Source organism: Salvelinus namaycush, chromosome 23, assembly GCF_016432855.1.
Source record: "Salvelinus namaycush isolate Seneca chromosome 23, SaNama_1.0, whole genome shotgun sequence".
In the NCBI taxonomy this organism is placed as follows: Eukaryota; Metazoa; Chordata; class Actinopteri; order Salmoniformes; family Salmonidae; genus Salvelinus; species Salvelinus namaycush.
The window spans coordinates 4477041-4504613 of NC_052329.1; the positions used below are offsets into that span (position 1 = coordinate 4477041).

General features: G+C 47.4%; 1 protein-coding gene across 1 annotated transcript in view; it reads right to left on the bottom strand.

Annotated features, from left to right (window-relative positions):
- Positions 1–27573, bottom strand: part of LOC120018035 (protein CASP-like) — a 57956-nt gene that overhangs the window by 17007 nt on the left and 13376 nt on the right. The window contains exon 2 of the mRNA XM_038960990.1: positions 7022–7132. Within this exon, the coding sequence (XP_038816918.1) occupies positions 7022–7132 (111 nt within the window). The remainder of the gene's footprint in view (positions 1–7021; positions 7133–27573) is intronic.

A 27573-nucleotide genomic window follows, 5' to 3' on the forward strand; every position in this document is an offset into this window, starting at 1 on the left:
GCTCAAGTTGGCTGGATGTCCTTGGACCATTCTTGATACCAGTGGCGGTCGGTGCCATTTAAGATGAGGGAGGATGATTTCAAAACAAATATATATATATTATGAGCATGGCCTATATTATGGCATATAGGATCAAATCAAATTTTATTTGGCACATACACATGGTTAGCAGATGTTAATGCGAGTAGCGAAATGCTTGTGCTTCTAGTTCCGACAATGCAGTAATAACCAACGAGTAATCTAACCTAACAATTCCACAACTACTACCTTATACACACACAAGTGTAAAGGGATAAAGAATATGTACACAAAGATATATGAATGAGTGATGGTACAGAACGGCATAGGCAAGATGCAGATGCAGTAGATGCAGTAGACGGATGACTGTCATTCATATTCCATTCACCCAGCTCAATGTAACATCGATAGGTTTAGGCTACATGATACTTGAATTTTTCTTGTACCCATCATGAGGTTGCTACAACCTACAGTAGCCCATGAATGAAAGTTTGCAACGTAGGTGCACAGGTGGAGAGAACCACACAGTACAGTGTACAGTCAGAAAGCAGTATAGCAATTACACTGGCGGGCCCCGTGGCAATAAATTAATAAGACCAAAAGCTTATCTTGGACTTGGAAGAGTTCCAGTGTTGGGTAGCCATAGCCAGCTAGCTAATATAACATCCCTCTCTGTTTTAGCCAGGTGTTGGAGTAGACCAAATTAGTTAGCTGCATTCGCTAGCTAAGTGAAAGTTCAAAAAAACAACCAAATACAGCTTCTCTCTCTCTTGCTTCTTCATTTTGGAAGAAATTAAATTTGTTCAAAACTGTTCAACTATTGTCTTTCTCTCTTTGAGTCAACCACTCACCACATTTTATACACTGCAGTGCTAGCTAGCTGTAGCTGATGCTTTCAGTACTAGATTCATTCTCTGATCCTTTAATTGGGTGGACAACATGTCAGTTCACGCTGCAAGAGCTCGGATAGGTTGGAGGACGTCCTCCAGAAGTTGTCATATTTACTGTATAAGTCTATGGAAGGGGGTGAGAACCATGAGCGTCCCGTGTGGCTCAGTTGGTAGAGCATGGCGCTTGCAACGCCAGGGTTGTGGGTTCATTCCCCACGGGGGGACCAGGATGAATATGTATGAACTTTCCAATTTGTAAGTCGCTCTGGATAAGAGCATCTGCTAAATGACTTAAATGTAATGAGCCTCCTAGGTTTTGTATTGAAGTCAATGTTACCCAGAGGAGGACAGAAACTAGCTGTCCTCAGGCTACACCATGGTGCTATTAAGGCTACTGTAGACCTTCATTACAAAACAGTGTGTTTTAATTATTTGGTGACGTGAATATATTTAGCATAGTTTTATCTAAAAAGGATAACTTTAATGTTTCACAATTTTTATGAAATTCACTGAGGATGGTCCTCCCCTTCCTCCTCTGAGGAGCCTCCACTGCTTGATACACACAGGAAACTGTTGAGCGTGAAACACCCAGCAGCATTGCAGTTCTTGACACTCAAACCGGTGCACCTGGCACCTACTACCCTACCCCGTTCAAAGGCACTTCAATATTTTGTCTTGCCCATTCACCCTCTGAATGGCACACATACACAATCCATGTCTCATTTGTCTCAAGGATTTAAAATCCTTCTTTAACCCGTCTCCTCCCCTTCATCTACACTGATTGAAGTGGATTTAACAAGTGACATCAATAAGGGATCTTAGATCTCACCTGGATTCACTTGGTCAGTCTGTCATGGAAAGAGCAGGTGTTTCTAATGTTTTGTATCACAGGGATATTTGTAGGGCTGGGCGGTGTACCATATTTTACTATATACCAGTATTGATACAAGGACCGGTTTGGGTTTTTACTTCACCTTCTATAACGGTATTTGAATGTTTGGTTTGTTAAAATGTGATACGCTGTGTATAACATCCATTTTTATAGTTCACATCCCCACTTGAGTCATCCCTCTCGCTCTCCACACAGACCTAGCACCGCCCCCCGTCACCTAGCACCGCCCCCGTCACTCAAGGAGCGCATTTACTGTTACTCCACCAGGAGATGCTTGCCTTCAGTCTGCATGGTCAGTCTGCATGGTCAGCACATGCAACAATGTTGTTTTCACTTTGCTTCTTAATATAAATCCACAAGTGTTCTACAATTACACTATTAGTTTGTTTCTTACATCTGCAAACAGATACTTTGCTAAATCCCATTAGCTGCTAATGCTAATTGCTAAGTTAGCTGTCTAGATAGCAAAAAATGTACTGAATCAGATCAAGCGTAGCTAGCTATACAGCCTGATACCAGTGATGGTGTAGGTCTAAATCAGCAGGTTGTTTGTGCAACGGTATCTTCTAAATCTAAAGAGGAACAGGCGAAGAATGAATTTGTTGGCTACATGTTGAAACATGTAATGTAGCCAAAGATTATAGGCTCTCCTAGGAAACACTGACCAACACTTTGGTTCCTACCCTGCCACAATAACTCCTCCCTGGCATTTTCATTTGTTGTCATGTCAAACACTGTATTCAAAGTGCCCACTACTATATTCTAACTATAGAATTAGAATAAACATTCTATTTCCATGATTCCAACAGTTCACCCAAGTGTTTTGCTCTAAATCACAAGTCAAATTGCTATTACAACAGTTTGTTAAAAATAAGTCCTACATTTATTTGCCCATATCGTGCAGCCCTACGTGGCAGTGTGGAAACGATCTCAACTGAGTGCAAGAAATTGCAAGGAAATTATTTTTTTGGTTGATGTCGAATTGAAGAATATAAAAACACATAAAGAATGAAGAAAGACCCACTGAAATCACTTAGAATGTATGTGTTGCCACCCCCAGGGTCACGTACTGCTCATAAAGCTAATTTTGAACATGTATTATTCAAAAAAATAAAATACATTGATACTATATTAATGCCATATTACCCAGCCCTAGTTATTTGAGAGGACTTCAGAGCCCCCCTCTCTGAGAGGATCGTGTCACTCTCCTACCAGGGTCAGATTTCTCTCCCCTTCCTCCGCCCCACCTCCTACATACCACAGAGCACACAGATGTCCAAAGAACACCCCCTAAAACAAGGGCTTGTTACTGTGATGAATACATGCGTGTCTGACTGTCTCCCTGCGTTTTGATGCTTGCAGCTATTGTGTGGCCTCCCTGTCTATTTCTGACCTGAATCAGTGGCCTGGGTGTTTCTGTGCTCCTTTGTTCGGTGTGTGTGTGTGTGTGTGTAACATAAGTTAATAGAGGAGGGGACATTAGGTGGGGGGGGGGGGTTAAAAGAGGACAGTCACACACCTGTCTCTCCAGCCCTCACTATCCTATCCTATAGAAAGTACTGCTGACTAGGGTCTCTCCAGTCCTCACAGACACAGCCTATCCTATCCTATAGAATGTACTGCTGACTAGGGTCTCTCCAGTCCTCACAGACACAGCCTATCCTAGCCTATAGAATGTACTGCTGACTAGGGTCTCTCCAGTCCTCACAGACACAGCCTATCCTAGCCTATAGAAATATATAGTCCTACATCATTCACGTCATTATAAATTCTTCATTAGGGTGACACTCCCGATAACAACAACCATCCTTTGTTTCCAGTCTGTGCTTGATCAGTTAAGTTGCCTTGGATACACACACACAGACGATTCCCAGGGGCGTCGCCGGGAGAAACGAGACTAACATAATTCCCTCATGATTCCACACAGCAAGAACGTCACATAACACATTCAACACGGAAACAAATAGGTCATACAATTCAGACGACTGGGGGACATTTCTGTTCGTCTCTTCCCGGATTTGGAAAAAGGAAGCACTATTTTGGGAACTTTGCATGTCTATATTCTCCCGTCGTCCCTGTCGATATTCATATTAAAAGCATGTCCAACGGGGCTATGTTGAAAGCAGCAAGAGAACAGAGAAGCAACTGATGAGTATCGTTTAAGCAACATTAAACCTTATTTAAAATACACCCCGCACCCATTTTCACATTTTTATACTTTCATAAAATGTTTGGGAATAACGTCGATTAAGGCAAAATTTTATAGCAATATAGAGTGGAGAAGCAGCCGTGCGTTTGGACAATTAATAGCCACTGCAATAAATAAAACCTAAATAAAAACATCTGTCTACTCCAGGAATGGTGCGCCAGAGCCAACCAGAGCTACAGGGGGCCTATATGCAAATAAGCCATTTGTCCCACGGGCCACCCATCATTCACTTTGAACTGGACTGTGTGTTTACAGGCAGTAGGGCCACCCATCATTCACTTTGAACTGGACTGTGTGTTTACAGGCAGTAGGGCCACCCATCATTCACTTTGAACTGGACTGTGTGTTTACAGGCAATTGGGCCTGTCATCATTCACTTTGAACTGGACTGTGTTTTAACAGGCAGTAGGGCCTGCCATCATTCACGTTGAACTGGACTGTGTTTTAACAGGCAGTAGGGCCTGTCATCATTCACTTTGAACTGGACTGTGTGTTTACAGGCAGTAGGGCCTGGCATCATTCACTTTGTAGCAATTGTGTGACTTTAGACCATTAGAAAGTATTTGCCAAAACCCCCAAAATACCCCTGAATGGATTTCTGCTAATATGTAAAACACCACAGGACTCCTCTTACATTTCGGATCTTTACAGTCCTATCGATCAAACAACCATGAAACGGTAGGCTCTCTCCCTCCCTCAGTTGCCTAAGCACATCAACAACAAGATCAACAACTCATGTTAGCCAGTGAGATGAGCTTAAATCTCAAACGAGGGAACAGTAGATAAACCCTCAACTATTTTTTTTGCTTGTATTTGGCCGTCAAATTTGCCCTGATAAACGATGGGGAATAGTAGCCGGGTGACCCTTCAGCAGCTTGCCTGCCAAAGCATGCTTGTCCCAAAACCATGTTTTAATAACGGAATGGGAACTTGCATACCTCCCTGCACATTTGATCGATCCCAAATACATTTGATTGACAACTGTCTGATTTATTTAGAATTCAAGGCACACTTAACCAGCATGGCTACCACAGCATTCTGCAGCGATACGCCATCCCATCTGGTTTGCGCTTAGTGGGACTATCATTTGTTTTTCAACAGGACAATGACCCAAAACACACCTCCAGGCTTTGTAAGGGCACTTTGACCAAGAAGGAGAGTGATGGAGTGCTGCATCAGATGACCTGGCCTCCACAATCACCAGACCTCAACCCAATTGAGATGGTTAGGGATGAGTTGGACCGCACAATGAAGGAAAAGCAGCCAACAAGTGCTCAGCATATGTGGGAAATCTATTGGAAAAGCATTCCTCATGAAGCTGGTTGAGAGAATGACAAGAGCGTGCAAAGCTGTCATCAAGGCAAAGGGTGGCGGCTTTGAAGAATCTAAGATATAAATATATTTCGTAAGAAGAATTACATTTTGTAAATTATCATTTTTGGATTTTAATGAGAAAGTGCCTGGTGTGAAGTTAAACAAAGAAAAAAACAGAAGAAGTTTGGATGTGTGATGAGCATTCTAAACCTTCCATCCATATAGAAGTATAGAAATTAAATGACTCGGAGTGACAAATGACATCTACATAAGTGAAACGAATTGTGCTCAGAAAAATGTGATTCAAAAAGAAGCTATAATACATGAGTATTAATCAACAATGCATGTGTTCTGTTGATACGGGGTTCCAACAGGGAGGTAACAAAGAGAGATATTATTTTTAAAGTAAACACTTATGAGGCCTCGGTGCAGTGAACGTAGATGTGCTCAACATGGTGCTCTGTGTCAGTGATCAGCCTAGCTGTATGAGAACATGGTGCTCTGTGTCAGTGATCAGCCTAGCTGTATGAGAACATGGTGCTCTGTGTCAGTGATCAGCCTAGCTGTATGAGAACATGGTGCTCTGTGTCAGTGATCAGCCTAGCTGTATGAGAACATGGTGCTCTGTGTCAGTGATCAGCCTAGCTGTATGAGAACATGGTGCTCTGTGTCAGTGATCAGCCTAGCTGTATGAGAACATGGTGCTCTGTGTCAGTGATCAGCCTAGCTGTATGAGAACATGGTGCTCTGTGTCAGTGATCAGCCTAGCTGTATGAGAACATGGTGCTCTGTGTCAGTGATCAGCCTAGCTGTATGAGAACATGGTGCTCTGTGTCAGTGATCAGCCTAGCTGTATGAGAACATGGTGCTCTGTGTCAGTGATCAGCCTAGCTGTATGAGAACATGGTGCTCTGTGTCAGTGATCAGCCTAGCTGTATGAGAACATGGTGCTCTGTGTCAGTGATCAGCCTAGCTGTATGAGAACATGGTGCTCAGTGTCAGTGATCAGCCTAGCTGTTTGAGAACATGGTGCTCTGTGTCAGTGATCAGCCTAGCTGTATGAGAACATGGTGCTCTGTGTCAGTGATCAGCCTAGCTGTATGAGAACATGGTGCTCTGTGTCAGTGGTCAGCCTAGCTGTATGAGAACATGGTGCTCAGTGTCAGTGATCAGCCTAGCTGTTTGAGAACATGGTGCTCTGTGTCAGTTGTCAGTGATCAGCCAAGCTGTATGTGAACATGGTGCTCTGTGTCAGTGATCAGCCTAGCTGTATGAGAACATGGTGCTCTGTGTCAGTTGTCAGTGATCAGCCTAGCTGTATGAGAACATGGTGCTCTGTGTCAGTGATCAGCCTAGCTGTATGAGAACATGGTGCTCTGTGTCAGTTGTCAGTGATCAGCCTAGCTGTATGAGAACATGGTGCTCTGTGTCAGTGATCAGCCTAGCTGTATGAGAACATGGTGCTCTGTGTCAGTTGTCAGTGATCAGCCTAGCTGTATGAGAACATGATGCTCTGTGTCAGTGATCAGCCTAGCTGTATGAGAACATGCTGCTCAGTGTCAGTGATCAGCCTAGCTGATTCGAGAACATGCTGCTGTCTACATTCACTGTGACCTTTCAAAATGGTTGAATCCTTCTAAACTGTAATGTGATTGGTGGATTCAAATAAAGCATTTAAAATGTGTGTGTGTGTGTCACCTCTGGCGTGTTCTTCTTGAAGTCGCGGCTCTGGTCGATGAGTTTCTTCCTGGACTGTTCGCTCTCATCCTGTCTGTTGGCTAGCTGTGTGGCGGTGGCGTCTAGTTCTCTCTGAAACACACACGCACATGTTGTTAGAGACAAAGGATAAGGGCTTGATTTAAGATTGGGCAGTAGAATAATACTGAAGAGCCCCTCCACCTATCCCCTCGGTTAAAGAGCCCCTCCACCCATCCCCTCGGTTAAAGAGCCCCTCCACCCATCCCCTCGGTTAAAGAGCCCCTCCACCCATCCCCTCGGTTAAAGAGCCCCTCCACCCATCCCCTCGGTTGAAGAGCCCCTCCACCCATCCCCTCGGCTGAAGAGCCCCTCCACCCATCCCCTCGGCTGAAGAGCCCCTCCACCCATCCCCTCGGCTGAAGAGCCCCTCCACCCATCCCCTCGGCTGAAGAGCCCCTCCACCCATCCCCTCGGCTAAAGAGCCCCTCCACCCATCCCCTCGGCTAAAGAGCCCCTCCACCCATCCCCTCGGCTAAAGAGCCCCTCCACCCATCCCCTCGGCTAAAGAGCCCCTCCACCCATCCCCTCGGTTAAAGAGCCCCTCCACCCATCCCCTCGGTTAAAGAGCCCCTCCACCCATCCCCTCGACTAAAGAGCCCCTCCACCCATCCCCTCGACTAAAGAGCCCCTCCACCCATCCCCTCGACTAAAGAGCCCCTCCACCCATCCCCTCGACTAAAGAGCCCCTCCACCCATCCCCTCGACTAGAGCCCCTCCACCCATCCCCTCGACTAGAGCCCCTCCACCCATCCCCTCCACCCATCCCCTCAGCCGAAGAGCCCCTCCCCCCATCCCCTCAGCCGAAGAGCCCCTCCACCCATCCCCTCAGCCGAAGAGCCCCTCCACCCATCCCCTCAGCCGAAGAGCCCCTCCACCCATCCCCTCACCCGAAGAGCCCCTCCACCCATCCCCTCAGCCGAAGAGCCCCTCCACCCATCCCCTCAGCCGAAGAGCCCCTCCACCCATCCCCTCAGCCGAAGAGCCCCTCCACCCATCCCCTCAGCCGAAGAGCCCCTCCACCCATCCCCTCAGCCGAAGAGCCCCTCCACCCATCCCCTCAGCCGAAGAGCCCCTCCACCCATCCCCTCAGCCAAAGAGCCCCTCCACCCATCCCCTCAGCCGAAGAGCCCCTCCACCCATCCCCTCAGCCGAAGAGCCCCTCCACCCACCCCCTCAGCCGAAGAGCCCCTCCACCCATCCCCTCAGCCGAAGAGCCCCTCCACCCATCCCCTCAGCCGAAGAGCCCCTCCACCCATCCCCTCAGCCGAAGAGCCCCTCCACCCATCCCCTCAGCCGAAGAGCCCCTCCACCCATCCCCTCAGCCGAAGAGCCCCTCCACCCATCCCCTCAGCCGAAGAGCCCCTCCACCCATCCCCTCAGCCGAAGAGCCCCTCCACCCATCCCCTCAGCCGAAGAGCCCCTCCACCCATCCCCTCAGCCGAAGAGCCCCTCCACCCATCCCCTCAGCCGAAGAGCCCCTCCACCCATCCCCTCAGCCGAAGAGCCCCTCCACCCATCCCCTCAGCCGAAGAGCCCCTCCACCCATCCCCTCAGCCGAAGAGCCCCTCCACCCATCCCCTCAGCCGAAGAGCCCCTCCACCCATCCCCTCAGCCCAAGAGCCCCTCCACCCATCCCCTCAGCCGAAGAGCCCCTCCACCCATCCCCTCAGCTGAAGAGCCCCTCCACCCATCCCCTCAGCCGAAGAGCCCCTCCACCCATCCCCTCAGCCGAAGAGCCCCTCCACCCATCCCCTCAGCCGAAGAGCCCCTCCACCCATCCCCTCAGCCGAAGAGCCCCTCCACCCATCCCCCCAGCCGAAGAGCCCCCCCACCCATCCCCTCAGCCGAAGAGCCCCTCCACCCATCCCCTCGACTAAAGAGCCCCTCCCCCCATCCCCTCGACTAAAGAGCCCCTCCACCCATCCCCTCGACTAAAGAGCCCCTCCACCCATCCCCTCGACTAGAGCCCCTCCACCCATCCCCTCAGCTGAAGAGCCCCTCCACCCATCCCCTCAGCTGAAGAGCCCCTCCACCCATCCCCTCAGCTGAAGAGCCCCTCCACCCATCCCCTCAGCTGAAGAGCCCCTCCACCCATCCCCTCGACTACAGCCCCTCCACCCATCCCCTCGACTACAGCCCCTCCACCCATCCCCTCGACTGAAGAGCCCCTCCACCCATCCCCTCGACTGAAGAGCCCCTCCACCCATCCCCTCGGCTGAAGAGCCCCTCCACCCATCCCCTCGGCTGAAGAGCCCCTCCACCCATCCCCTCGGCTGAAGAGCCCCTCCACCCATCCCCTCGGCTGAAGAGCCCCTCCACCCATCCCCTCGGCTGAAGAGCCCCTCCACCCATCCCCTCGGCTGAAGAGCCCCTCCACCCATCCCCTCTGTTAAAGAGCCCCTCCACCCATCTCCTCGGCTGAAGAGCCCCTCCACCCATCCCCTCGACTGAAGAGCAGAACTCTGCTGGCACAGCATCATTGACATGGGAACACAACTTTATGACATTCAATGCCACTGCTAGTCTATGCCTTAATGTTAGAGCAGCCTTTTCCAGACCCCCAGCGGTCTCGAGGGGAGCCCCCAGCGGTCTCGAGGGGAGCCCCCAGCGGTCTCGAGGGGAGCCCCCAGCGGTCTCGAGAGGAGCCCTCTCCCCCAGCGGTCTCGAGAGGAGCCCTCTCCCCCAGCGGTCTCGAGAGGAGCCCTCTCCCCCAGCGGTCTCGAGAGGAGCCCTCTCCCCCAGCGGTCTCGAGAGGAGCCCTCTCCCCCAGCGGTCTCGAGAGGAGCCCTCTCCCCCAGCGGTCTCGAGAGGAGCCCTCTCCCCCAGCGGTCTCGAGAGGAGCCCTCTCCCCCAGCGGTCTCGAGAGGAGCCCTCTCCCCCAGCGGTCTCGAGAGGAGCCCTCTCCCCCAGCGGTCTCGAGAGGAGCCCAGCGGTCTCGAGAGGAGCCCTCTCCCCCAGCGGTCTCGAGAGCCAGCGGTCTCGAGAGGAGCCCTCTCCCCCAGCGGTCTCGAGAGGAGCCCTCTCCCCCAGCGGTCTCGAGAGGAGCCCTCTCCCCCAGCGGTCTCGAGAGGAGCCCTCTCCCCCAGCGGTCTCGAGAGGAGCCCTCTCCCCCAGCGGTCTCGAGAGGAGCCCTCTCCCCCAGCGGTCTCGAGAGGAGCCCTCTCCCCCAGCGGTCTCGAGAGGAGCCCTCTCCCCCAGCGGTCTCGAGAGGAGCCCTCTCCCCCAGCGGTCTCGAGAGGAGCCCTCTCCCCCAGCGGTCTCGAGAGGAGCCCTCGTCGTCACTGAGCACCACGTCGTCACTGAGCACCACGTCGTCACTGAGCACCACGTCGTCACTGAGCACCACGTCGTCACTGAGCACCACGTCGTCACTGAGCACCACGTCGTCACTGAGCACCACGTCGTCACTGAGCACCACGTCGTCACTGATTTGAATCCACAAGTCAGTCTGGTGGAAACACCACTGCTGGGAAAATGCTCATATTTTCTTTATACGTAATTTTAATGGAAAACCTAGCTACTGAGCACTAGGCTACAATTCTAACTGTGGGACAAATGCACACATAGACAGACAGATCTGTAGTATTTTCTCCTCCCCTTCACCCTCTCCGTCTTCTTCTCCCTCGCCATCTTCTCCTCCCCCCTCTCCTCCTTCTCACCCAGCAGAGTGATTATGCTGCTGGTCATTATGTTATCTAAACACACAACTAATGACTTAAATATTAAGTGATTTCTTCTAGACATATTACCATAGGGGCCCATAGAGGCCAATCTACAGCATCCCTAGACACTCAAAAACCCACACACCATATTTCGGTCTAAACTCCTGCAATGGGAATACCAGCATAGATTTTTCCATCAAGCTAAATGATTAATCCCAACCACCCATCCATCCTATTCTATCCCAGATCCATCTCTTCCCAGCCCAGATCCCAGTGGGTGTAAAGCCAGACAGATCCCAGTCCAGATCCCAGTGGGTGTAAAGCCAGACAGATCCCAGTCCAGATCCCAGTGGGTGTAAAGCCAGACAGATCCCAGTGGGTGTAAAGCCAGACAGATCCCAGTCCAGATCCCAGTGGGTGTAAAGCCAGACAGATCCCAGTCCAGATCCCAGTGGGTGTAAAGCCAGACAGATCCCAGTCCAGATCCCAGTGGGTGTAAAGCCAGACAGATCCCAGTCCAGATCCCAGTGGGTGTAAAGCCAGACAGATCCCAGTCCAGATCCCAGTGGGTGTAAAGCCAGACAGATCCCAGTCCAGATCCCAGTGGGTGTAAAGCCAGACAGATCCCAGTCCAGATCCCAGTGGGTGTAAAGCCAGACAGATCCCAGTCCATGCTCTGGAGCCTGGTGTTGTCGCCAAGAAGTGTTCGGACAGTCGGGACCAGGTTTCAGCTGCTGCCCAACGCTGACATCCTTGTGACATGCCACAACAATATCATGTGACCACCACATAAATATATGGCGCATGCATCTGGTTATGTACTGTACATGTGCACCTCACTCAGGTTTCGGTTTCAACTCAGGCTTCATGGCCTTAACTTATGTATGGAATACTATGTGTGTGTAACAGTATATAAAGTATGCTAATATACTGGTGTGAAGGCATTTCAGTGGTGTAAAGTACTTAAGTAAAAATACTTTAAAAGTACAAAAGTATTTTGGGGGGGGGGGGGGGGTATCTGTACTTTACTATTTATATTTTTGGCAACTTTTACTACAATCTGAAAGAAAATAATGTACTTTATATTCCATACATTTTCCCTGACACCCAAAAGTACTCGTTACATTTTGACAGGATAGTTGTCCAATTCACACAAGAGAACATCCCTGGTCATCCCTACTGCCTCTGATCTGGAGGACTCACTGAACAGAGTACATCCCTGGTCATCCCTACAGCCTCTGATCTGGCAGATTCACTAAAGACAAACGCTTCATTTGTAAATGATGTGCTGGAGTGTGCTCCTGGCTATCCGTCAATTTAAAAAATAATAATACTTGTGCAGTCTGGTTAATTATAAGGAATTTGAAATAATTTATACTTTTACTCAAGTATGACAATTTGGTACTTTTTCCCACCACTGGGTGTGGCTGGGGGTTGTAGCATGTCTTTCACATGACCCATCAATTTAGACAAGTGTGTCTGGGTAAATTACTACCACTTTTAGTCTTAATCTTTACTACACTACTCACTGTTTAGTACATGACCTCACATGTGGATCCTTAAAGAGATGGGTGGGGCTAAGGCTTTAGAGGGTGTGAACAATGCTGAATGGGTGTAGACAAAGGAGAGCTCTCCAGTAGGTACCAAAACATTCAAAGGCCCTTTTCTCAAAAGTGAGTTTACAAGTTTATCAACTTTCAAAGCAGAATTACTTTCCCTTTGTTCATCAACTGTAGTGTCTGATATACCATGTTGTAGCTCTGAGTCTCTACTTTTATCCAATGTAAAATAAAAATAAAAATTTCAAATGTTGCTACATTTACATTTTTACATTTAAGTCATTTAGCAGACGCTCTTATCCAGAGCGACTTACAAGTTGGTGCATACAAGTTGGTGCATACATAAGACCAATTTGAGCCGGTCAGTCACATATAAGTGTGTCTGACTATCCAGCTTGGCCAGGCTCGTCTGGCTCAGTCTCAAGAGTAGTAGGTCTTGTCTAGGTTAATTTGGGTCGGCCACAAACGCTGCTGGAACAGATTACCAATGTTCCCCAGAGACGGCAGCCACACCACAGCCAAACACAACCAGACATAGGCTATAGCTTAATGGCAGGGACATATATAGCCTAGACAAGAGAGGGAGAAGGAGGGACAGATGGACAGAGGTTGAAAGAAGGAAAGGGAGGGTGTGATGCTGCCATGTTGGAGAGCACCAGGAGGACTCCTGCTAAATCACAGAATCTACAGATCTTTTCAAATGTCTGCTTTCTTTTTCCAAGGTGAAAAAAAAAAAAGAGTTAACCCACACACTGCTCTTGACAGTATCACTGCTCTTTATTTACATAATGGATATGTAAAAGCTTAATAAAGAGCAGTGATACCAGCCAGAGCAGTGATACCAGCCAGAGCAGTGATACCAGCCAGAGCAGTGATACCAGCCAGAGCAGTGATACCAGCCAGAGCAGTGAGACTATCCAGAGCAGTGTGTGGGTTTCCTCTTTTTTCTCTCATCTTATTTCAACTATTGCCATGCACCTGCAACAAAGATAGCTCAGATGTGCAAGTGCCTTTTTGAAAACCGTTTCCCCCAAGGTCTCATTGTTATGCAAAGTACCAGTTCTACCAGGAATCTCCTTTTGGATCACCACTTCCCTGTACAGCCTATAGGCTACTGCCTGCCCTCCTCCTCAAGCGCAAACACATTGTGTTCACATGCATTAATCATTCAAGACTGTATAAATATGGATTCAAGCAAGGAGAAGACAAGCTGCTTATTATTTCAAGTGACCATTAAAATGGAATCTGATTATCCACTGGCAACCCCCCCCCCACGCGGGTGGGGGGGGGTATTCAACTCACGGTGCAGCCCAAGCGTATTACCGAATAAAATTAGAATAAGGAACTGGTTTGTGTACTGTGCTAGAATGGAGGGCCTTTTAGAAGGGTGGATGTAGAGCAAAAAAACAAACACCTGAGACGCCGTGACCCTCGCCCCAAGCAAGAGAGCTATACTCCGGTCACGCTGTGACCCTCGCCCCAAGCAAGAGAGCTATACTCCGGTCACGCTGTGACCCTCGCCCCAAGCAAGAGAGCTATACTCCGGTCACGCTGTGACCCTCGCCCCAAGCAAGAGAGCTATACTCCGGTCACGCTGTGACCCTCGCCCCAAGCAAGAGAGCTATACTCCGGTCACGCTGTGACCCTCGCCCCAAGCAAGAGAGCTATACTCCGGTCACGCTGTGACCCTCGCCCCAAGCAAGAGAGCTATACTCCGGTCACGCTGTGACCCTCGCCCCAAGCAAGAGAGCTATACTCCGGTCACGCTGTGACCCTCGCCCCAAGCAAGAGAGCTATACTCCGGTCACGCTGTGACCCTCGCCCCAAGCAAGAGAGCTATACTCCGGTCACGCTGTGACCCTCGCCCCAAGCAAGAGAGCTATACTCCGGTCACGCTGTGACCCTCGCCCCAAGCAAGAGAGCTATACTCCGGTCACGCTGTGACCCTCGCCCCAAGCAAGAGAGCTATACTCCGGTCACGCTGTGACCCTCGCCCCAAGCAAGAGAGCTATACTCAGGTCACGCTGTGACCCTCGTCCCAAGCAAGAGAGCTATACTCAGGTCACGTTGTGTTTGTAATGGAAGGTTATATGCTAGGGATTCACTGATACGTATCGGTAACCGGTTCTAATGTTTAAGATGCAAGTGCATCGATCCACGGGAGCACAAACCGATCTAAATGAAGGTAAGAAAACCAATTCAAAAGTTACGAATCACCGATTCACTAAAATGTTTTACTCATAAATTGCTTTCTGCCTTATCCCAAAAATGTGAATCATTTCTGGTCTCGGGAAACTAGGTGTACGTCGCGTGTACTTTCACTTCACAGGAGAGGTATGTAAAAAATGTATTTCTTATCAAAATGCATTTGTGGCAGAAATGCCTTCTGGAACATGTGAACTTTCATGTGCCTTAATAACAAACTTGTATGCCATCTGTAAATACAAATAAAATTCATTAAAAATTACGAGCCTAGTTGGTTTAGCCATGGAAGAAGCCAGGAACCTTTAAGCGAACCATGATTGGCTGAGATAATGGATGGGCTGGACGCGCCGAGAGATGATGTTCAGATTGGTCTGCCATGTAGCATGTGTCTGTCTATAACATGAGCTGCTCAGTAGGTCAAATCAAATGTATTTATAAAGCCCTTCGTACATCAGCTGATATCTCAAAGTGCTGTACAGAAACCCAGCCTAAAACCCAAAACAGCAAGCAATGCAGGTGTAGAAGCACGGTGGCTAGGAAAAACTCCCTAGAAAGGCCAGAACCTAGGAAGAAACCTAGAGAGGAACCAGGCTATGAGGAGTGTCCAGTCCTCTTCTGGCTGTGCCGGGTGGAGATTATAACAGAACATGGCCAAGATGTTCAAATATGACCAGCATGGTCAAATAATAATAGCTGTAAGTCATTCTTTCTAGTGGAGCTTTTTCTTATATATATATATATATAAATAAATCATAAAGAACTGCAAAAGTGTTGCTAATGCTCTCCACTATCTGGAGGACCGAGTGTTTTGAAATCAGTGGAATGCCCGGTGGGAGCAGAGTATGATCGCTAAGGAGATGGAGAAAATTCGGGCTTTCGATTGCAAATATGCGGAGGGAAGTCGAAAAGAGAACCTGTCTCCGGATTACATCTTGCAACTAAAGGGCAACCATGCCATCCGTGACAGAGGGAGAAGCACTAATCCAGCTAGCTACATTTTCAGATATGAAACTATTCAAATGTTGTAATAAAGTTGTTTTCATTGTAGGTTAAAACCTACTGTTAGCTCACTAGCTAACGTTAAGTGTATGATCTGTGTAGTAATATTATTTGTATCTCAGAGTCATTTGCATTGCTAGTTATAGCCTAATGTTCCCTAGCTAGCTAACATTGAACCTAGTTGGTTTGCGTTATCAGATTCATGCAGGGTAGTAACGTTATGATTCGGGATTATGGTTCATTGTTTAGCGAGCTACGTCTAAACAAAAGACTCCACTGTGCAACTAAACATTTCACTGTACCGTTTACAACGTGCATGTGACAAATAAACTTTGATTTTATTTGATATAGTGTGTGTTTACCAGAGATAATGAAGAACAACAAGATCTGCACCAAAGTCAAATGAGGACGTTAGGCCGACGAGTCCAAGTTCTAAAATTCTCCAGTAGAAAACCTGCTTTTATTTTGACATTTCTAAGCTATCTTCTGTAACATGAACTTGGAAATAATTGTCTTGATTAGCTAAAGTTAAGACTTTGTCCGCTATATGATACGGTCATTATTTGAAATGGCTAGCCAGCTAACTTAACGTTAGCTAGCAAACAAGCTAGAAATGTGATACGAGAATTAGGTTCTCAATGTTCATAAACCAATTCAATTAAACTACTCAGTCTGCTAAATCAGGATTTGTAAGATACTGATTGAAATGAATTTAATGTTAGCTAGCAAACAAGCTAGAAATGAACTAAACCATTGTTTAGAAAGTTTATTTTAGTTGCCTGGCTAGCTAGATTGACATTTACCAAATACATTTTTAAATGGATGGGTTTATTGGTGTTAAAATACACCAGCTATGCTATTTTGGACCACCAGGCGGCTGATGTCATGCAGCCTGTCGTTTTTGTGTTTATACCTTTTCATAACGACAAGTTCGACGTCGGGACGATAATAGAATGTTCATGACGTCACTGCGACAACTGCCTACAGACATGTTGATAGACGCAGTATAAACCAGCCTTTAGTCTTGAAATCTGTGGTTGTTTAGTACACTACAGAACTCACTCTGTTTAGCACATGGCCTCGTGTGAATCCTTAAAGAGATGGGTGGGGCTAAGACTTAAGCTGGTGTTAAGAATACTGAATGGGTGTAGATAAATAAGAACTCACCAGTAGGTACCAAAACATTCAATGGGCCATTTTCTCAAAAAATGGGGTTACAAGTTCATCACCGTTCAAAGCAGAATTTCTTTCCCATTGTTCCTCAACTGTAGTGTATGATATACCATTTTCTAGCTTTGAGTCTGTACTTTAATCCAATGTAAAAAAATAAATATATATTTAAAAAAACAAACCATTTCAAAATGTTGCTACATGAGACCGAATCGAGGCGGTCGGTCACAAATACTTCTAATCTGTTGCGATTTAATTGAAGCGTTCTCTCCTTCAGCCTATCCAACGTTTATGCATGTAACTGTATGACAATGTAACAGTCAGATAATGTGGTCACAGTGCGGGAGACAGCTGCTGGCACCAACCAGAGGTAGTAGGCCTACCCCATCCCCGTTTTTGATATTCCTAGGCTATATCTGCCGGGCACTTTCGGCATTCAGATGTTTGTAAAATGGAGTCTGCAATATAAAAAATATAAAAAATCTGAGGCTTTATCAATTGAAAACCAATGTAATTTCCTGGGTCATTGTTACCAAATGCGCAGTAGAAATGTGTGTTTTACCGGTGGAGTTGTTTAGGCTACCGGAGTGGACACAACTCACATCTAAACTGCTGATTGTGGCTTTTCGAAAAGGTGGGTTCGCTTTAAAAACAGGTCATTTTAACATGAACAGGATAAAGGTGCAATTTCATAATAATGGCAGCAATCATTTTTGGGAGTCTCGCTGGTCAGAACAGGAAGAGAAGAGCAGCTCTCCTCCGGAAAGTTCCAAATGGTCAGAACAATTTCGCTTTTGAGATTAAATCCAAAACTGGGTTATACTAACTATGTACGTCATAGCTAATTTCTAAAGATAAATATTGACATATTACTAGCTCAAAATAATATTACTAGTATTGTGTCTTTGGTTGCTGGTGTTTTGTGGGTACTATTTAATGAAGCTGCCAGTTGAGGACTTGTGAGGCGTCTGTTTCCCAAACTAGACATTATTTATGTACATACACATAGCTACTGTTTTTCAGTTTTCAAAAAGGAATTTAATTGGCTGTTTTGGTTAATGCTCTTGGTCCCTTGGCAGATTGGGCACATCTTGAAGACCAAATGGCCTTACCCATAAAAATCACACAATTCCAGGCCTGCACATCAGCTCAGACAGATCTAGCTCAGCTCCTCAGCTCCATCAGTATCACAGATCTAGCTCAGCTCCATCAGTATCACAGATCTAGCTCAGCTCCATCAGTATCACAGATCTAGCTCAGCTCCTCAGCTCCATCAGTATCAGACAGATCCAACTCAGCTCCATCAGTATCAGACAGATCCAACTCAGCTCCATCAGTATCAGACAGATCCAACTCAGCTCCATCAGTATCAGACAGATCCAACTCAGCTCCATCAGTATCAGACAGATCCAACTCAGCTCCATCAGTATCAGACAGATCCAACTCAGCTCCATCAGTATCAAACAGATCCAACTCAGCTCCATCAGTATCAGACAGATCCAACTCAGCTCCATCAGTATCAGACAGATCCAACTCAGCTCCATCAGTATCAGACAGATCCAACTCAGCTCCATCAGTATCAGACAGATCCAACTCAGCTCCATCAGTATCAGACAGATCCAACTCAGCTCCATCAGTATCAGACAGATCCAACTCAGCTCCATCAGTATCAGACAGATCCAACTCAGCTCCATCAGTATCAAACAGATCCAACTCAGCTCCATCAGTATCAGACAGATCCAACTCAGCTCCATCAGTATCAGACAGATCCAACTCAGCTCCATCAGTATCAGACAGATCCAACTCAGCTCCATCAGTATCAGACAGATCCAACTCAGCTCCATCAGTATCAGACAGATCCAACTCAGCTCCATCAGTATCAGACAGATCCAACTCAGCTCCATCAGTATCAGACAGATCCAACTCAGCTCCATCAGTATCAGACAGATCCAACTCAGCTCCATCAGTATCAGACAGATCCAACTCAGCTCCATCAGTATCAGACAGATCCAACTCAGCTCCATCAGTATCAGACAGATCCAACTCAGCTCCATCAGTATCAGACAGATCCAACTCAGCTCCATCAGTATCAGACAGATCCAACTCAGCTCCATCAGTATCAGACAGATCCAACTCAGCTCCATCAGTATCAGACAGATCCAACTCAGCTCCATCAGTATCAGACAGATCCAACTCAGCTCCATCAGTATCAGACAGATCCAACTCAGCTCCATCAGTATCAGACAGATCCAACTCAGCTCCATCAGTATCAGACAGATCCAACTCAGCTCCATCAGTATCAGACAGATCCAACTCAGCTCCATCAGTATCAGACAGATCCAACTCAGCTCCATCAGTATCAGACAGATCCAACTCAGCTCCATCAGTATCAGACAGATCCAACTCAGCTCCATCAGTATCAGACAGATCCAACTCAGCTCCATCAGTATCAGACAGATCCAACTCAGCTCCATCAGTATCAGACAGATCCAACTCAGCTCCATCAGTATCAGACAGATCCAACTCAGCTCCATCAGTATCAGACAGATCCAACTCAGCTCCATCAGTATCAGACAGATCCAACTCAGCTCCATCAGTATCAGACAGATCCAACTCAGCTCCATCAGTATCAGACAGATCCAACTCAGCTCCATCAGTATCAGACAGATCCAACTCAGCTCCATCAGTATCAGACAGATCCAACTCAGCTCCATCAGTATCAGACAGATCCAACTCAGCTCCATCAGTATCAGACAGATCCAACTCAGCTCCATCAGTATCAGACAGATCCAACTCAGCTCCATCAGTATCAGACAGATCCAACTCAGCTCCATCAGTATCAGACAGATCCAACTCAGCTCCATCAGTATCAGACAGATCCAACTCAGCTCCATCAGTATCAGACAGATCCAACTCAGCTCCATCAGTATCAGACAGATCCAACTCAGCTCCATCAGCTCATCAGTATCAGACAGATCCAACTCAGCTCCATCAGTATCAGACAGATCCAACTCAGCTCCATCAGTATCAGACAGATCCAACTCAGCTCCATCAGTATCAGACAGATCCAACTCAGCTCCATCAGTATCAGACAGATCCAACTCAGCTCCATCAGTATCAGACAGATCCAACTCAGCTCCATCAGTATCAGACAGATCCAACTCAGCTCCATCAGTATCAGACAGATCCAACTCAGCTCCATCAGTATCAGACAGATCCAACTCAGCTCCATCAGTATCAGACAGATCCAACTCAGCTCCATCAGTATCAGACAGATCCAACTCAGCTCCATCAGTATCAGACAGATCCAACTCAGCTCCATCAGTATCAGACAGATCCAACTCAGCTCCATCAGTATCAGACAGATCCAACTCAGCTCTATCAGTATCAGAGTGATTTAGAATGGAAATTGAATGTTTATGAAACAATTGTTAGTGCATCGAATCATATGGAATCATATGGAATCATATCAATTCGTTCCACTAATCAAACCGAATCATCTCAAAATAAAATGATAGTTCCTGTATTGTATAGCAGCCCATGTAATCTAGATGCATATCGAATGGTAGTTCCTGTATTGTATAGCAGCCCATGTAATCTAGATGCATATCGAATGGTAGTTCCTGTATTGTATAGCAGCCCATGTAATCTAGATGCATATCGAATGGTAGTTCCTGTATTGTATAGCAGCCCATGTAATCTAGATGCATATCGAATGGTAGTTCCTGTATTGTATAGCAGCCCATGTAATCTAGATGCATATCGAATGGTAGTTCCTGTATTGTATAGCAGCCCATGTAATCTAGATGCATATCGAATGGTAGTTCCTGTATTGTATAGCAGCCCATGTAATCTAGATGCATATCGAATGGTAGTTCCTGTATTGTATAGCAGCCCATGTAATCTAGATGCATATCGAATGGTAGTTCCTGTATTGTATAGCAGCCCATGTAATCTAGATGCATATCGAATGGTAGTTCCTGTATTGTATAGCAGCCCATGTAATCTAGATGCATATCGAATGGTAGTTCCTGTATTGTATAGCAGCCCATGTAATCTAGATGCATATCGAATGGTAGTTCCTGTATTGTATAGCAGCCCATGTAATCTAGATGCATATCGAATGATAGTTCCTGTATTGTATAGCAGCCCATGTAATCTAGATGCATATCGAATGGTAGTTCCTGTATTGTATAGCAGCCCATGTAATCTAGATGCATATCGAATGGTAGTTCCTGTATTGTATAGCAGCCCATGTAATCTAGATGCATATCGAATGGTAGTTCCTGTATTGTATAGCAGCCCATGTAATCTAGATGCATATCGAATGGTAGTTCCTGTATTGTATAGCAGCCCATGTAATCTAGATGCATATCGAATGGTAGTTCCTGTATTGTATAGCAGCCCATGTAATCTAGATGCATATCGAATGGTAGTTCCTGTATTGTATAGCAGCCCATGTAATCTAGATGCATATCGAATGGTAGTTCCTGTATTGTATAGCAGCCCATGTAATCTAGATGCATATCGAATGGTAGTTCCTGTATTGTATAGCAGCCCATGTAATCTAGATGCATATCGAATGGTAGTTCCTGTATTGTATAGCAGCCCATGTAATCTAGATGCATATCGAATGGTAGTTCCTGTATTGTATAGCAGCCCATGTAATCTAGATGCATATCGAATGGTAGTTCCTGTATTGTATAGCAGAACATGTAATCTAGATGCATATCGAATGGTGCTTGTAAGGAGAGATGCACATCCCTCCTACAGGCCGCCTCTATATGCCACCATTATTGACATGTATTATTGTGTGATGTAGGCAAAAGCTGACAAAACATGACCTGGTACATTGATATAGTAAGTATAATACTGTACACCTGACAAAAAAAACACTGCTTCCTATTCTCTCCACCCTCAGGTCTCCTCACCCCACGGCAGGGTGTCCTGACAAAAACACTGTGTCCTATTCTCTCCACCCTCAGGTCTCCTCACCCCACGGCAGGGTGCCCTGACAAAAACACTGCTTCCTATTCTCTCCACCCTCAGGTCTCCTCACCCCACGGCAGGGTGCCCTGACAAAAACACTGTGTCCTATTCTCTCCACCCTCAGGTCTCCTCACCCCACGGCAGGGTGCCCTGACAAAAACACTGTGTCCTATTCTCTCCACCCTCAGGTCTCCTCACCCCACGGCAGGGTGTCCTGACAAAAACACTGCTTCCTATTCTCTCCACCCTCAGGTCTCCTCACCCCACGGCAGGGGGCTAGGCTGTCTAGCCTGTCTAGGAGGCTGTAGTCCCTGTGATATAGAGAGTGACAGTGCTGTCTAGCCTGTCTAGGAGGCTGTAGTCCCTGTGATATAGAGAGTGACAGTGCTGTCTAGCCTGTCTAGGAGGCTGTAGTCACTGTGATATAGAGAGTGACAGTGCTGGCTAGCCTGTCTAGGAGGCTGTAGTCCCTGTGATATAGAGAGTGACAGTGCTGTCTAGGAGGCTGTAGTCCCTGTGATATAGAGAGTGACAGTGCTGTCTAGCCTGTCTAGGAGGCTGTAGTCCCTGTGATATAGAGAGTGACAGTGCTGTCTAGCCTGTCTAGGAGGCTGTAGTCTCTGTGATATAGAGAGTGACAGTGCTGTCTAGCCTGTCTAGGAAGCTGTAGTCCCTGTGATATAGAGAGTGACAGTGCTGGCTAGCCTGTCTAGGAGGCTGTAGTCCCTGTGATATAGAGAGTGACAGTGCTGTCTAGCCTGTCTAGGAGGCTGTAGTCTCTGTGATATAGAGAGTGACAGTGCTGTCTAGCCTGTCTAGGAAGCTGTAGTCCCTGTGATATAGAGAGTGACAGTGCTGGCTAGCCTGTCTAGGAGGCTGTAGTCCCTGTGATATAGAGAGTGACAGTGCTGTCTAGCCTGTCTAGGAGGCTGTAGTCTCTGTGATATAGAGAGTGACAGTGCTGTCTAGCCTGTCTAGGAAGCTGTAGTCCCTGTGATATAGAGAGTGACAGTGCTGGCTAGCCTGTCTAGGAGGCTGTAGTCCCTGTGATATAGAGAGTGACAGTGCTGTCTAGCCTGTCTAGGAGGCTGTAGTCCCTGTGATATAGAGAGTGACAGTGCTGGCTAGCCTGTCTAGGAGGCTGTAGTCCCTGTGATATAGAGAGTGACAGTGCTGTCTAGCCTGTCTAGGAGGCTGTAGTCTCTGTGATATAGAGAGTGACAGTGCTGGCTAGCCTGTCTAGGAGGCTGTAGTCCCTGTGATATAGAGAGTGACAGTGCTGTCTAGGAGGCTGTAGTCCCTGTGATATAGAGAGTGACAGTGCTGTCTAGCCTGTCTAGGAGGCTGTAGTCCCTGTGATATAGAGAGTGACAGTGCTGTCTAGCCTGTCTAGGAGGCTGTAGTCTCTGTGATATAGAGAGTGACAGTGCTGTCTAGCCTGTCTAGGAGGCTGTAGTCTCTGTGATATAGAGAGTGACAGTGCTCTCTAGCCTGTCTAGGAGGCTGTAGTCTCTGTGATATAGAGAGTGACAGTGCTGTGCTGGCTAGCCTGTCTAGGAGGCTGTAGTCCCTTGGGTCTGTTTATAAACAGAGATCCATATCTGACAACAGAGGAGCAGCCGTTTGAGCTCACCTCACACAACCCGACAAGTAAACCCAGGACTGAACCCAGACATCAGTAGTCAGACTAATGTTTCAGGTAGCCCGTATGCCCTCCCACCTATCTGTTTAATGTTTCAGGTAGCCCGTACGCCCTCCCACCTATCTGTTTAATGTTTCAGGTAGCCCGTATGCCCTCCCACCTATCTGTTTAATGTTTCAGGTAGCCCGTATGACCTCCCACCTACATGTTTAATGTTTCAGGTAGCCCGTATGCCCTCCCACCTATCTGTTTAATGTTTCAGGTAGCCCGTACGCCCTCCCACCTATCTGTTTAATGTTTCAGGTAGCCCGTATGCCCTCCCACCTATCTGTTTAATGTTTCAGGTAGCCCGTATGCCCTCCCACCTATCTGTTTAATGTTTCAGGTAGCCCGTATGCCCTCCCACCTATCTGTTTAATGTTTCAGGTAGCCCGTACGCCCTCCCACCTATCTGTTTAATGTTTCAGGTAGCCCGTATGCCCTCCCACCTATCTGTTTAATGTTTCAGGTAGCCCGTATGCCCTCCCACCTATCTGTTTAATGTTTCAGGTAGCCCGTATGCCCTCCCACCTATCTGTTTAATGTTTCAGGTAGCCCGTATGCCCTCCCACCTATCTGTTTAATGTTTCAGGTAGCCCGTATGCCCTCCCACCTATCTGTTTAATGTTTCAGGTAGCCCGTACGCCCTCCCACCTATCTGTTTAATGTTTGAGGTAGCCCGTACGCCCTCCCACCTATCTGTTTAATGTTTCAGGTAGCCCGTATGCCCTCCCACCTATCTGTTTAATGTTTCAGGTAGCCCGTATGCCCTCCCACCTACATGTTTAATGTTTCAGGTAGCCCGTATGCCCTCCCACCTATCTGTTTAATGTTTCAGGTAGCCCGTACGCCCTCCCACCTATCTGTTTAATGTTTCAGGTAGCCCGTATGACCTCCCACCTATCTGTTTAATGTTTGAGGTAGCCCGCATGGAAAGAATACAGTAACTGACTGGTAATTCTGATGTGCCAACATATTGCGGCGGTAGGTAGCCTGGTGGTTAGAGGGTTGGGCCAGTAACCGAAAGGTTGCTAGATTGAATCCCCGAGCTGACAAGGTAAAAATCTGTCGTTCTGCCCCTGAACAAGGCAGTTAACCCACTGTTCCTAGACCGTCATTGTAAATAAGAATTTGTTCTTAACTGACTTGCCTAGTTAAAGGTTAAATAAAACATATTGCCAGGGTCCGTGCCTTGGTGAAATGTACACTCCTGTAGATCTTGAAAGTCAGGACAATCCCTGTCCTGCAAAGACATTTTTTTATAGTTGGGGGGAAAAACTTTTTTTTTCAAGCAGTAGGCATTTAGAATCAAAATGTTGAGCGGCATTACATGTCCCACGTACCTTCAAAATGATTCGGCAATCATAATTTATTTGAAAAACACTTTCCATCATTTGTAGCAATAAAGAAAGTTTGACAAAAGACAAATCCACCCCTATCGAATGGATACAAACTTTGTCGATCTTTTATGAAATGTCTCATATCCGCCATTTCCATTACACATTGAATAAACCTGGGTCAATGGAAACCTGCCTACTGACAATGAGGGTTCATTGGGTTGGCCACAAATAATTATTTCAGGTAACAAGCAATGACTTTATTTTCCGAGACCCGTCTAAACCATTTCTGTGCTATTAGTTTGTTGGTACAGATATATTGACCAAATGAGTCCTCTTAGCTGAGACTGGCTCACAGGACAATACATGATATGGGCCAATAGCAGGAAGTGAGTAGGATGGTTTTAGTATGGTGGAAGTGTAACAAACAGTGGTGGGTCATAGGGGGTGAGGGGGGGGGGCTGGAGAGGGGCATAGAGGGAAACAGACAGGGGTAGTAATTCATCCTCCCAAGGGCCAGAGTTTTCATCCCTACGTTTACCGAGCGGAACGGCTAGGATATCGAGACGGGATCAGAGGGTAGTGAGATGTTTCAGCAAAGATAAAGACCACATTACAAACCCAGACGCTTCCTCTCTCTACCCGGAAAACAGAGAGAGAACAGAGAGAGAGAAGAGAGGAGAGGAAGAACCATTGCGCCTCTCATCTCTGAATTAATTTCTCCATCCTGCCTAAGAGCCATTCTGTGTCACAGAGGAGATTAGGGACGAGCACAGAGATATGGGGCAAAAAAATGGAAACTGGTAGCAGGGAGAGGGCGCTACGAGGATTAGTCATCTCCAGATGAGGAGCAGGGAGAGGGAGCTACGGGGATTAGTCATCTCCAGATGAGCAGCAGGGAGAGGGAGCTACGGGGATTAGTCATCTGGAGATGAGGAGCAGGGAGAGGGAGCTACGGGGATTAGTCATCTCCAGATGAGCAGCAGGGAGAGGGAGCTACGGGGATTAGTCATCTCCAGATGAGGAGCAGGGAGAGGGAGCTACGGGGATTAGTCATCTCCAGATGAGGAGCAGGGAGAGGGAGCTACGGGGATTAGTCATCTGGAGATGAGGAGCAGGGAGAGGGAGCTACGGGGATTAGTCATCTCCAGATGAGGAGCAGGGAGAGGGAGCTACGGGGATTAGTCATCTCCAGATGAGGAGCAGGGAGAGGGCACTACGAGGATTAGTCATCTCCAGATGAGCAGCAGGGAGAGGGAGCTACGGGGATTAGTCATCCAGAGAGGAGGAGCAGGGAGAGGGAGCTACGGGGATTAGTCATCCAGAGAGGAGGAGCAGGGAGAGGGAGCTACGGGGATTAGTCATCCAGAGAGGAGGAGCAGGGAGAGGGAGCTACGGGGATTAGTCATCCAGAGAGGAGGAGCAGGGAGAGGGAGCTACGGGGATTAGTCATCCAGAGAGGAGGAGCAGGGAGAGGGCGCTACGGGGATTAGTCATCCAGAGAGGAGGAGCAGGGAGAGGGCGCTACGGGGATTAGTCATCCAGAGATGAGGAGCAGGGAGAGGGCGCTACGGGGATTAGTCATCCAGAGAGGAGGAGCAGGGAGAGGGCGCTACGGGGATTAGTCATCCAGAGAGGAGGAGCAGGGAGAGGGCGCTACGGGGATTAGTCATCCAGAGAGGAGGAGCAGGGAGAGGGCGCTACGGGGATTAGTCATCCAGAGAGGAGGAGCAGGGAGAGGGAGCTACGGGGATTAGTCATCCAGAGAGGAGGAGCAGGGAGAGGGAGCTACGGGGATTAGTCATCCAGAAAGGAGGAGCAGGGAGAGGGAGCTACGGGGATTAGTCATCCAGAGAGGAGGAGCAGGGAGAGGGAGCTACGGGGATTAGTCATCCAGAGAGGAGGAGCAGGGAGAGGGCGCTACGGGATTAGTCATCCAGAGAGGAGGAGCAGGGAGAGGGCGCTACGGGGATTAGTCATCCAGAGAGGAGGAGCAGGGAGAGGGAGCTACGGGGATTAGTCATCCAGAGAGGAGGAGCAGGGAGAGGGAGCTACGGGGATTAGTCATCCAGAGAGGAGGAGCAGGGAGAGGGAGCTACGGGGATTAGTCATCCAGAGAGGAGGAGCATGGCACACTGAGATCAAGTTGACCCTGAAGTGTAAATCTGGATCCTCTGTAGTTCTGACAGTCTATTAACGCTCTATCCCCAATCATAACGCTCATCACTGGGATGGATTAGAGCAAAACACAAGCCGACCTCAGATGAGAGAATAACAAGCTAAACACAGGGTACACCGTGGAAGTGTAGTCAGTCACACAAAGATCAAATCGATGAAGTTTATTTACAGAAGACAGGATATAGGTGTTGTCATAAAAGGGACTAAGTTTGTGACTGGCTCAGCATTCTCAGTGGGACTAATCTTACAATTACACACTGAATGCAACACGATGGTTGAGTTCCTGCCCCGACTACATATAAAATTAAATTGAGCATTATACCACGTTACTTCTTACAAGTAATACATTTCACTAAGCATGCTCAGCCATTCTTTTTCATTTTTTTTGTCTAATTATGGCAAAAAATATATATTGGCTGGTAAAAACTGAGTGTCAGCGTTGGATTGGTTTAAATTCAGTCAGCGTTGGATTGGTTTTTAATTCAGTCAGCGTTGGATTGTTTTAATCCAGTCAGCGTTGGATTGGTTTAATTCAGTCAGCGTAGGATTGGTTTAATTCAGTCAGCGTAGGATTGGTTTAATTCAGTCAGCGTTGGATTCCGTTTGCGGTTTTAGAAATATGCTGAAATTAGTCTAAAATGGTGACAAACTTTTCTATTAATTGGAGTTGAAGATCTATATATTTCTTGTGGGCATTCCTCCAGTCTGGAAC